This window comes from Penaeus monodon, chromosome 4, assembly GCF_015228065.2.
Source record: "Penaeus monodon isolate SGIC_2016 chromosome 4, NSTDA_Pmon_1, whole genome shotgun sequence".
NCBI classification, from domain to species: Eukaryota; Metazoa; Arthropoda; class Malacostraca; order Decapoda; family Penaeidae; genus Penaeus; species Penaeus monodon.
Window position 1 is genome coordinate 59,243,476 of NC_051389.1, and position 12,640 is coordinate 59,256,115.

General features: G+C 43.2%; 1 protein-coding gene across 5 annotated transcripts in view; it reads right to left on the minus strand.

The window, feature by feature from the left end:
- Nucleotides 1–3,386: 3,386 nt before the first annotated feature.
- The window catches only part of LOC119572401 (skin secretory protein xP2-like), a 10,338-nt gene continuing 1,084 nt past the window's right edge, over nt 3,387–12,640 (minus strand). For 2 of the 5 annotated variants that reach the window (XM_037919505.1, XM_037919507.1), the window contains exons 2-6: nt 8,106–8,279; nt 7,710–7,908; nt 7,403–7,495; nt 4,448–5,533; nt 3,387–3,967 (exon numbers count right to left, since the gene is read on the minus strand). In XM_037919505.1, coding sequence (XP_037775433.1) covers nt 4,449–5,533; nt 7,403–7,495; nt 7,710–7,908; nt 8,106–8,279 — 1,551 coding nt within the window. In that variant the 3' untranslated portion in view covers nt 3,387–3,967; nt 4,448. The remainder of the gene's footprint in view (nt 3,968–4,447; nt 5,534–7,402; nt 7,496–7,709; nt 7,909–8,105; nt 8,280–12,640) is intronic. The other 3 variants (XM_037919508.1, XM_037919509.1, XM_037919506.1) reach the window with 3 other exon arrangements.

A 12,640-nucleotide genomic window follows, 5' to 3' on the forward strand; every position in this document is an offset into this window, starting at 1 on the left:
CCCATAGACATCGTCTCGTGTGTTCCCTCAGTGTTGTACTCTTCATCAGTAAAGAGTCAGCCGTTATACCAATATCACTACCCCTGCTAAACCATTGTAATAGGGTTCTGAGCCCGTTATAAAGAGAAAGGGGGGGAGGGGGAAGGAGAGAGAGAAAGAGAGAGAGAGGGGGGGGTGGATGGAGAGAGGGGAAGAGGGAGGGGGAGAGAGAAAGGGAAGGGGAGAGAGAGAGGGAAGGAGAGAGGGAGGGAGAGAGAGAGAGAGAGAAGGGGGGAAGGAGAGGGAGAGGGAAGCGAGGGAGGAAATGAGAGAGAGCGAGAGAGATGGAACAAGGAGAGAGAGAGAGATGGAACGAGGGAGAGTGAGAGAGATGAAGAGAGGGAGAGAAAGAGAGGAAGAGAGAGGGAGAGGGGGAGAGAGAGGAAGAGGGAGGGGGGAGGAGAGAGAAAAAGAGTGGGGGGGGAGAGGAGGTGAGGGGGGGGGAGGGGGAGAGAGTAAAGGGGGGAGGGGAGGAAGAGAGAGAGTGAGAGAGAAGGGGGGAGAGGAGAGAGAGTGAGGAGAGAGAAGAGTAAAGGGGTAGAGAGAGAGAGGAGAGAGGAGGGAGAGAGAGAGAGAAAGGGGTGAGGGAGAGAGAGAGAGAGAAAGGAGGGAGAGAGGGGGAGAGAAAGAGGAGGGAGGAAAAGAAGAGAGAGAGAGAGAGAGAGAGAGAAAGATGAGGGAGAGAGAGAAAAGAGAGAGAGGAGGGAGAGGGAGGGGAGAGAGAGTGAGGGAGAGAGAGAAAAGAGTGAGGGGGAGAGAAGAGAAAAAGTGAGGGAGAGAGAGAGAGAAAGAGTGAGGAGAGAGAGAGAGAAAGAGGAGGAAGAGGAGGAGAGAGAGAGAGAGAAGAAGCAAGAGGAGGAGAGAGAGGGAGAGAGAGAGAGAAAGAGTGAGGGAGGAGAGAGAGTGAGGGAGGGGAGAAAAAGAGGGGGGAGAGGAGGGAGGAGAGAGAAGAGGAGTGAGGGAGGGGAGAGAGAAGGGAGGGGAGAGGGGAAAAAGGGAGGGAGAGAGAGAGAGAGAGTGAGGAGGAGAGAGAGAGGGGAGAGAGAAAGAGTGGGGGAGAGGAGAGAGAGAGAGAGAGAAAGAGGAGGGAGAGAGAGGAGGGAGGGGGGAGGGAGAGGAGGGAGAGAAGAGAGAGGGAGGGAGAGAGAGAGGGGGGAGAGAGAGGAGTGAGGGAGAGAGAGAGAGAGAGATGAGGGGGGGAGAGAGAGAGAGAGAGAAAGGAAGGTAGAGTAGAGAGAGGGGTGAGGGGGGAGGGAGAGAGGGGAGGAGGGGGGAGAGAGAGAGTGGGGGAAGGAGAAGAAGAGAGTGAGGGAGGAGAGAGAGAGTGAGGGAGGAGAGAGAGAGAGAGAGAGAGGAGGAGAAGAGAGAGAGAAAGAGGGGAGGGAGGAGAGAGAGGAGTGAGGAGAGGAGAGGGAGAGAGAGAGAGTGAAGGGAGGGAGGAGAGAGGTGAGGGGGGAGAGAGAGAGAGGAGGAGGGAGGAGAGAGAGAGAGAGAGGGAGGGAGAGAGAGAGAGAGGGAGGGAGAGAGAGAGTGAGGAGGGAGAGAGAGAGGGGAGAGGGAGGGAGGGAGGGAGAGAGAGAGAGGAGGGAGGAGAGAGAGAGGGAGAGAGGAGAGGAGGGAGGGAGAGGAGAGACAGAGAGAGGAGGCGGGAGAGAGAGAGAGAGTGGGGAAGAGAGAGAGAGAGAGTGAGGGAGGGAGAGAGAGAGAGAGTGAGGGAGGGAGAGAGAGAGAGTGAGGGAGGGAGGAGAGAGAGAGAGTGAGGGAGGGAGAGAGAGAGAGGAGGGAGGGAGGGAAGAGAGGAGAGAGGGGGGAGGGAGGAGAGAGAGAGGGGAAAGGTGAGGGAGGGGAGAGAGTGAGGAGGAGAGAGAGAGAGTGAGGGGAGGGAGGAGGAGGAGAGAGGAGGAGAGGAAGAGAGAGGGAGAGGAGGGGAGAGAAGAGGGAGGGGAAGAAAAGGGGAGGAGAGGAGAGAGAGAGGGGAGAGGAGAGAAGAGGGGAGAGAGAGAGGAGGAAGAAAAGAGAAGAGAGGAGGAGAAGAGAAGAGAGAGAGGAGAGAAGAGAAGAGAGAGGAGAGAAGAGAAGAGAGAGAGGAGGAGAAGAGAAGAGAGAGAGGAGAGAAGAGAAGAGAGAGAGGAGAGGAGAGAGAAGAGAGAAGAGAGAAGAGAGAGGAGAGAGGAGAGAGGAGAGAGGAGAGGAGAGGAGAGGAGAGGAGAAGAGAAGAGAAGAGGAGAGAGAGAAAAAGAAAGAAAGAAAAAGAAAAAAGGGGAGCAGAGAAAATTGGGAATAGAGAGGAGAATGATGATGAGATACAAAGTAAAAGAGAAGTTACAGAAGTGACACGAGAATAGAATAGAAGAAAAGAGAGGAGGAAAAAAGAGAAAAACTAATAAAATAGACATTGGATAAAAGACAAGGAATGTTAAGTATTCAGAGTAAAGAAAAAAAAAAAAATATGATGGATAAATAAAATCAGCGCACTGTAATCCTGGGTGGAGTCCTTTTCCTTTTTCCGCGACTACATCAATTCTATATGATTTTATATGTACACAAGTGTTTATGCCAGATCAGATATGCTCAAGGGTTTAAATACATTATTACAAGCCTTAAACAACAGTATCATTAACCTATACTTTAATTTGTATACCAAGTTTGTTTAATGTGTTGACCAAATACAGTTTTTAATTTAGATAATAACTTGTTTCATTTCTGCATAGCTCAGTGGTTTTGTTTTTTACATCTGAAACCAGAAAATTTCATAAGATCTGAGTTTTCATGACTGCAATTAATTCCCATGACTTTTTGTAGCACTGGGTTATGGAAACCCCTTAGGAAATTTAATAAATACCTTTAACATTAGAATTTCTAGCAAAATTTAGTTTATTTAATCAACCATTTGCAAGTCCAGCAAATGTGGTCTGATTTTTTTCCGACAAATTTTGCATTATTGCTTGTTCATAATATAACTTTAAATGCAGAATACCTCCATAACATTTTGTTGGAGTTTATACATAAACATCAAGGTTAAGAAACCATTTCCAACTGTAATTATAAAAAATATAATTATTGAGCCACTTGACAATATGAAGCATGACAAACACTAAGCACTTTCGTACATTTCTGTTCTGGGGAATGTTTGATCATGCTCTAAGCACTTGAGAATATTCTCAACTAGAAAGAGTACAGAGGTATATACTTATCAGAAAGCAAGATTTTAATTCAAGGCTTTGCAAACACTACAACAGATTGTTTCAGAAATTGTGAAGAAAGGATAGAAAGAAGGGATGCACTTATCTCAAATCACCCAGTTCACTGACCAAAAATAAAACGGGCATAGCAAATGAAAAACCAAATACTTATCTTACTTTAATTTCTTAATGTTACAAGGCTCGATACAAATCCTGCGTAATCGACCAGTCACTTGACTGAAATTAGCATTTTCTTTTCATTTAATACAAGAAAAAACAGGGTGGAGAGATACAAGTCCTTTTATGCATTATCAAAGAGATAATCTTTTATATACACAAAATAACGATGAAGTATCAAACAGAACGGCTAGAACAAGAGACAAGTCACTGCCAAGACAAAACAGGGATCCTAAGGTCTAGCTTGTCTTTGGGCAGCACAGAGAGAGACAGAGAAAGAGAGAGAGAGAGAGAGAGAGGACCATTATATAATGGAGAGGATTTTTTATTTATTTTTTTCTCTCGGAGAGTTCATGGGCCACTGCAGCCAGGACAACAACCGGAATCTGTGAACACTACTCCTGTGGCGCAGTCTACTGGCCGAGATGCATCATCAGTCTATTCTGACTTCTCCGTCTTTTCTTCCTCTTTATCTTCTTTTACAGGTTCCTCTTCATCGTCTTTGACCTCCTTGATCTTAGCCTCTTCCTTTTCCTCCTCATTCTCTGTTACTGCAGGCTTCTTTTCAGCTAGAAAAGAAAAGTAAAACCTCAGAAATAATGAAATAGCTGGCAAATGCAAATATAATTGAGAATAATGAGCTTAGGGTCAAGACATGTATCCTTATTTTGCAAACATTCTTCAAATCTGTTAAAAATACTAATGGATAGAGAAAAATAATAAAACACTAGTTAGTTCAAACCCTGTAAAAAAAATCTACATTAAGATTAGTATTGGTATTCTCTAAAAGTAAAAATGCATGCCATCAATACGAGATACAATCACACTCTTGAACATCAAACTGTTCAGTCTAAAAATTATTATAGAATAACACAGTAACAGATTAAATCTTCAATGTTAGATTCCATTGGTGGTGCTCCTGAAAAATTAGGGAGAAAATCCATGCAGTTCACACACTGTTGCATAAATTGTTAAATCCACTACGTAGTTTTCTTCTAGGGATCAAACCCACACAGCATTTGCAGTTAGGTCTCACAGATACGACGTACCCTACTTCCCCTTGCCCTTCTGTTTCTTGGCCGGTTTACTTGGCTGACCACCAGGGGCAGGTGCTTGAGTAGGGGCAGGGGCAGGGGCAGCAGGGGTAGGTGCTTGGGCTGGGACTGGGGCTGGAGCAGCAGGGGCAGGTGCTGGAGCTGGTGCCTGGGCAGGGGCAGGAACCTTTGCAGGTGCTGGTGCTGGTGCTTGAGTAGGGGCAGGGGCAGGGGCTGGTGCTGGTGCTTGAGTAGGGGCAGGGGCAGGGGCTGGTGCCTGGGGGGGCGACCTTTGCTGGGCTGGGGCTGGTGCTTGAGCAGGGGCAGGGGCTGGGGCTGGGGCCTTAGCTGGTGCCTGGGCAGTAGGAGCAGGGGCAGGTGCTTGGGCTGGAGCAGAAACAGGTGCTTGGGCTGGAGCAGAAACAGGGGCAGCTTCTTTCTTTGGTTCCTCCTTTGCTGGGGCAGGGGGGGGCTTCCTTCTTGGGTTCCTCCTTTGCTGGGGCAGGGGCTTCTTTCTTGGGTTCCTCCTTTGCTGGGGCTGGGGCAGGGGCTGGGGCTTCCTTCTTAGGTTCCTCCTTTGCTGGGGCAGGGGCTTCTTTCTTTGCTGGGGCAGGGGCTTCCTTCTTAGGTTCCTTCTTTGCTGGGGCAGGGGTTTCCTTCTTAGGTTCCTCCTTTGCTGGGGCAGGGGCAGGGGCTTCCTTCTTAGGTTCCTCCTTTGCTGGGGCAGGGCTGGGGCTGGGGCTTCCTTCTTAGGTTCCTCCTTTGCTGGGGCAGGGGCTGGGGCTTCCTTCTTGGGTTCCTCCTTTGCAGGGGCAGATGCCTCTTCCTTGGCAGGAGCACCCTTTCTTTTTAGGCTCTCCCTTTGCACCCTTTTTCTTCTGTTCTTTGGGGCCTGCTTTTCAGGAGCCTCTTCCTTTGTTTCTTCCTTAGCAGGAGCAGGAGTCTCGACCTTCTCTTTGGCAGGTGCAGCATCTTTCTTCTCCTCTTTAGCAGGGGCTTCTACCTTATCATCTTTGGCAGGAGCTGGTTCGACCTCAATCAACTCGGGTACATCATCATCTGCCTCTTTACTCTCACCAGCAACTGCAGATTTCTTTGCATCTGCAGTTGCAAAATATGAGATGGAGTTTTGGGGAATCAATAAAGGATAATTTAAAATACCAATAAGGGTCTGGTCACTTTGTCTCCAGGCATATAATTTTGATGGTCTATGAACTGATAAGCTATACCATCTTGCAATGCCATAGCAATGGGATTTTTTTTTTCTGTGAATACATATTTATCACTACTTTAACCACAAAAAATAATACAGTTCCAATCTTAAACTGTAGCTGTATATGCTAATTTGTGTGTGTGTGTGTGTGTGTGTGTGTGTGTGTGTGTGTGTGTGTGTGTGTGTGTGTGTGTGTGTGTGTGTGTGTGTGTGTGTAAATTCATCTTAAAATATCCAATAGCATTACACTAAACAAGTAAAATGCTTCACACAAACTAATCAGTTACTTTAATGACAGGCATTTCTTAGACTTCCTCTCTGGATCATATCACACTAAAAAGACTAATAAATCAACATTCATAAACACTGCCCAATACAATACAATAAACTTTTAATTCCAATATAAAAAAAGCTTCCATGTCACTCACTGTCTTAGATACAAGTAACCTAGAAAGGATTAGGATATAGATGAGGATGGGAATAATATGGAAATATACAATTTTTGGCATTGCACTTTGGCATGCAATTGTGTTCATTTCTAGTATTACAATCTTCTGCCTGGGTTTTCCCACTAGATGTCACCTTTTTCTCAGTCAGAAAAAAAATAATTTACATAATATATAGGTAAATATACTCAACCAATCTTGACATGTGCAGGGCATAATCACAAAAAACGTAGAAGGGGGAGGGGTAATTTTTAAAAACATCAAATGGCATATAGTCTACAGGCCCCCAATGTGTGTTTGGGCAGAATTTGAGGAATCAGAGATGCACCTCATTGGCTTTAATCCACTCATGACAGGATTCCTCACTGTCATACCAAGTCATGTGCCTGAGATCTTGTGCCTACTTTTAGAGGGCCATTTTTCCTCAATGAACAAAGCCAGGGCCATATTAAGCAATGTGTTTACAAATGCAATTAAAAGCAGGTTTTACCACACTCAACTGGACATCACCCAATGTTGGTGATAGTTTCACCAAGATAGGATGTAATCTGGCATGAGTGGCTTAAAACAACACCTCATTATGGTCAGCAAAGATCCTTGAAGCTAATAATGAAAAAGTAAGTGATAATAGAGCCTTCACTATAAGCTGGACATCTTTACCTGGGCAATATAAATTGCATAAAGGAAAGCTTTTACACACCAGCATTTGGATCTAAACAGATAAATGTTTAGATCCAAATGTTTTAGAAGATTGTGTGCACCTCAGACCAACTATTTACTATAAATGTGGAAAAGGTATATTTGAGGCTATGAATACGGTTTTACCATAAATATCATAAGATGACAAAACAAGTAGTAACATTTGAATCAGGTGAATATTTTGCATTTAATAACAATGCTCTTAATTATATTTAGGATTATATGTGTGGCATAGCACAGTAGTAGAGCACTGGTCCTGGGTCCCCATCCCATCAGCCCTTCTCAGCTGACTCAGTCGAGAGTCCTTGCTTCATAAGAGGGTTTTTAACTTGGCCTTTTATTGCATCAGAACAATGCTATTAATTTATCATTGCCATTTCATAACCTACTGACATGGTATAAAATTATCATAGAATATAAAATTCTTTAACCCTGTATTACTGAAAGCCATGATCAAAATAAAAACCAAAGTTGGCATAAAAAGTATTATCCTGAACATGGGTTCCAAACATTGTCAACCATTGATGTAATATGTCTTGTATGTGGCAATTACCAACCACCAAGGCAATTCATTTTCAGTGTATAGTAAAAATTTTTGCATTTTGCACTCACCTGTCTCTGTCTTGCTAGCTGCTTCAAAGTCTTCAACAAGCTCTGGGACATCGTCGTCATCATCATCAGCACCTCCAGAAGGTACACTACCTGCTGAAACATTTATTTGCATTGAAATAAAAAGGCACACATACAGAGTATCATGTTTTTGTCAATAAAAACAAGATATGTTTGTGTATACATTTACAGATCATTCATCAATAAGAATGAGATTCTTGTAAATTAATGTACAGTAAAGGTTTCTATGGTAAATTTGATTCCCTACATATATGTAAAACTTCCACAAAATAAGAACAAAAATATTTACAAGCATTGACGGATGAGGCAAGTCGCTTGAGCTGGTTGAAGCCTTCTGCACCCAAGTGGTTTAGGATGCCTGGGAGCATTTCTGTGATCTGTTTGTTGTCTGCGTGGCCAGACACAGCAAAGGTATTGGCATTTAGGGAGGCCTGGACCTTGGGGTTGTTGAAATGAATGACTGTTCCATCGTCCTTGATCATGTTTACCTGAAAAAGATTTTAAAAACTGAGGAAAATGGGAGTGGCTAAAAAGGAGTAGAGTAACTACATGCTAAATAAAAGTTTAGAGTGGAAAGCCAATACTATTAAATGCAAATAGCTTTTATTAACTCTGGATTAAATTAAATTACAATATTGCCACTCACAGACTAACTCTTGACAATCTACAAAAGTACAATACATACCTCCTCAATACCAGAAATGTTATTGACTGTGAGCTTCTTGAGGGAGCTCTGTAATTTCTTGTCATCGGTGGCAGAGGAGCGGTGTACAATCTTCTTCTTCCTTCGCACACTACCCTTACCACCAATGCGCACCTGCTGCTGCATCCTTGCTAGCTTTTCCCGATTCATTTTGGCCTAAAATGTATAAAGGGGTTTTATTTTCCTTTCATTATTTAACTAAAAAGACAAAAAGCATTCAAAATCAAAAGAACCGTAATAAATATTGCTAAGTGTTTTTCATAAACTATTTTGCAGACATCTTGGATACATGTTTATATAAACTGACACACTCCCCTCCCCTTATGCAGCATTAACCCCATGGTGAAAGGCAATTCTCCATACTAAACCAAGCCAGACATGGCACACTCACTTGGGCTAAAAATCAAAAGTGCCGGAAGCAGGCTTACCCCCACTAAGTGTGTATATTTTGCTGTGCCATACATGCTTTTCCATTAAGTCTAACCCTACTTTGAGGGGCTGGGTGGATATCCACATTAAAAGGCATTTGAGACAATTTCTTACTAGAAAAAATAATTAGATAATCAAATTAGGTGAAAAAAGGCTTACATGTCCTTATCTGTGTCAATTCTAATTTATTATTATTATTTTTTTTTTTATTAATGTGGTAATTTTTAAAAGTAAAGACGCACTCACAAGACCCAAGTCCTGAACACCACATCAGAAAATACATGAAAAAAATCTGTGTGTCAGTGATTGGGTATGGCCTTTGGGCACTGCCCAAAGGGAGGTTAACATTATCCAGCAAACATTAGCCTGTACCCATGTCCTCTTAACGAAAATCTTAAATTTGTCCTGGCACAGTGGGTCTGTACCATAAAAAGTTACCAATAATGTTAATCATGGATTAATTTTAAAAGTACACACACACACTGCTAGGGGAAATTGAAGATGATATCCTTGTAGAGGACAGAGTTGCAGTCATCCATACAGGAAATAATCTGCCACAAATAAAAGAAAAATCATGGAGTGTGTCACTCAGACTAAGAGGGAAATGGACACTGCCATCTTAAAAAGCATAAGAAATATTCGTAAACACAGGTACCGCTGCTGCAGCCTCATGTTTACAGCCAAAATGTACAAAATATCCACTGCATATAATCGCTCAAAGACAAAGTCCATAACACCCTCACATACATTTACCATGAAATGACAAAATGCCTGCTGTGCATAGTATTGGAACAAAAGTGGGGCAGCTAGTCCAGATACTTTAGAACAATCATGTTATTGCAAGAATTATATTAATCATTTTTAATGTTATTTAAAATATATTATATGGCTCTATTTTACTATATGACAAAGAAAACATACAACCATTTTTTGAAAACTTAATGTTGCACCATTTTGGGAGGTTGGTACCACATGAAAGCTTCCCAACAGTTGTTGCTATGTTATTACAGATTTCAGTAATTACAATAATCATATATTAATTACTCATCCCTATATATATATAGGAATAGGGAATTTGTGTCAGCACCATAGCGTTGGCGACATGACCGTACATGCCCCCAGAAAACGAGTCATTTAATAAACACAAATTCCAGTAATTGGATGCGCATGCCTTCAAACATGTAGGCCTACGTATATAAATACACATATATAGGTTTATACAAAATATATATTTCAAATTATTTGTGTGTGTTTTGGGAGATTTGAAGTTTACCATCATCCATTACCATTTGCTCAAGTTGGTAATCCTGACCTTTCCTGTACGTCAAAGAGTTTTAAAGCAATTGTGAATATGACAGTTGTGATGGTTGACATTCCAAGTTGGGTTTGACACTTTCCCAGGACGGGGGGAGGGGGGGGGGGACACAAGGAATTCTGTTTTAAATTGTAATTAAGCCTGCATTAGATGTACCAACCACTCCCTGTAGAATCTCCAGGGAAGGGGCTTGCCCATGTAGTTTAAAAGTCTGCAAGAGCAGGCATCCCTGCACCCTTCCCTGGGGGTCTGAATTACGGGGTGCACACCAGCATTTTAATAATTCAGCCATAACTCCACAACACCCTCACAAAGTCAGAATCCATTTTCTCTAAATTGGCAGAAAAAAGAGGAGATACAAAAGGTGCTCACCACTTCCCCCATCTAGAGAATAAATAGATGATACAAAATATAAGGTTTGCATTTTGGGTTCCCAGATACCCTGGTTTTGGGACTTCATCTCTGGAGGGTGCGTCACTCATTAACAAATACCGTCCTTAACATTAAATGATTGATAGTGTCCTACAAATAGAGGGGAAAAAAACACTATCACCACCTACTCTTATCTATGCTCCTGATTCATCATAATTACATAGTGACCATCATAGTTACTACCTCTTCTGCTTGATACTTGAAATGTTATCAGTTCAATGGATAATGACTAGAAAATCTGAGTCCATTCATGAGAATGGATTTTTCCTGTGCAATACCTGCAAGATTTTTTCTCATTTTTAAAACTAATCTTAACTTCTGATACTAAGAAAACTTAAAAGTTATTAAAATACTTATCCTCTACATCAATAATCATCCAATGTTGCATCAATTTAAATACAGGGTAAAGTTTACATTAGAGAATATCCAACTCAAACAAACAATTGGCACCCCCCCCATCACAACCCCAAAACTTGCTCTATGGGCAATTCTTTTCAATACAAGACTAAGTTCCAAACTCCATGTCACAATTTTAAAAATAAATTAAATTTGTCATGACTGGGTAGGTTGATTAATTAAAATTATCTTCCCCATCAACAGTCAAGGTCATTAGCCACAATGACTGGGCAGGCATCATCCCCCAACAAACATTATCTTCACTCCTTATGCACAGCGAGATATAGCTGAAGCTCGGGAGTACCGAGTGGATTTAGGCTGAGAGCGGCACTTATGCAATCTCTCTATTTTGTGGCATAACCATTCGAGTCTACAAATTTCTTGTACTGAGAACCGCAACTTTTTGTCCTCTATAAGAATATCTTCAATTTGCCCTTAGTGTCTGCACTGTAAAGATTAGCCAGATTAACAGCCACAAGCCACTTCTGTAATATATTTCTCGAGCTAGACTCCCTTCCGATCCTATTTCTTCCTTGCTGGTGCAGTCCTGCTGTATACTCTTACCACACATTATGATGCAAAGCTAGAGGACACTTTGCCCTAACGAGTTATGCATTCAATGTAATACTTGACATTACACTGTAAGCATTATCAGCAATAACTTCCGACAAATTGTTAAGTGACACGTTACTCATTCAAATTACAGGCACACTATATGAGTGCACTCATTTCTTTCACTTTCATGCATTTAAATAAACAATAACAGAATTAATATACTCGGATCCTCTCATAGGGCTGCAGTAGCCTTCGCATTGTTGCATCTCCAGCAAATAAATAGTTTCATATACTTTAGCAGAATCAACCTTGAACTAGTTCCTTATCTGACCACAATTGCTAATTCTACTCGGGATAATTACCAAAGTTTAAAAGAATTTGAACAGAACACCAATATCACGTGGAAAAATTTTTCAGAGGCTCTGCTGGCGACTTGAAATCCATTCCCTCTAGACCTTTCTCCCAACATTTTCCCACAATACCACTCTAGAAACTGTGCAGAATGCTTCAAAATTCAAACCATTTATATTAGGAAAGAAAATGCCCATCCTGATAGCGTATGTCAATGACGTATCATTATTCATGTTCAGTTTCGTAGAATCCGTAATTACGAAATATCTTTGGCCTAAGCATAACAAAGCAACTAGATCCCCACAAACCCATTTCCGTCCTGAATGATGTGCACGTTAACACATCTGCACAAGTGCCGCTGGCAATCCCTCACGAGAGGGCCGTCCATGCCTAACCTTTGCCCAGCGAGACCTGACAAACCACCACCACCTGCACTGAAGAGGGCCGCAGCTCCCCTGGGGTCACCGGATGATCGCCCGTCCGGCCTCCGTTCGCCCTGGTCATGCTGGCTGGGGTTGCTGGCCTTCGCGAGAGCACCAAAGGCACGTGGCCCTCATGAGGCCTTCCTAGGCTCTAATTTACTACAAAATGCAAGCTTTGCACAAAAATAGATCTTTTGGGAACTTGTAACTAGTGTAATCATTCATTTCTAATTAACCTAACCACTAAACCTTGTTCTCTGGTCAGCAGAAGAACCCTGCCTCTTAACACGGAAAATTCTCCCGAACCAGACGGGCTCGCGCTGCGCCAACTGCGCCTTCACAGGGAGGCAATTATGCCCCGATGACGGACACCCCAACGGCCTCGCACGATTCCCCCCCCCCCGCACCCAATGGCCCAACTGGCCCCCCGCACCCAATGGCCCAAATGGCCCAAGTGGCCCCGAAGAGTGACCCAAGGCCCCGACCGAGCCCTTCCCGCCCTCGAGGCAGCGGGGCTTAAAAATAGCGAGGCGCCACGTTGCCCGAGGAGGCGCGGGAAGGCACAGTCGGCGGAATCGCGGGCAAGGCCCGGCCCGGGAGGAGGCGCAGGAGGAGCG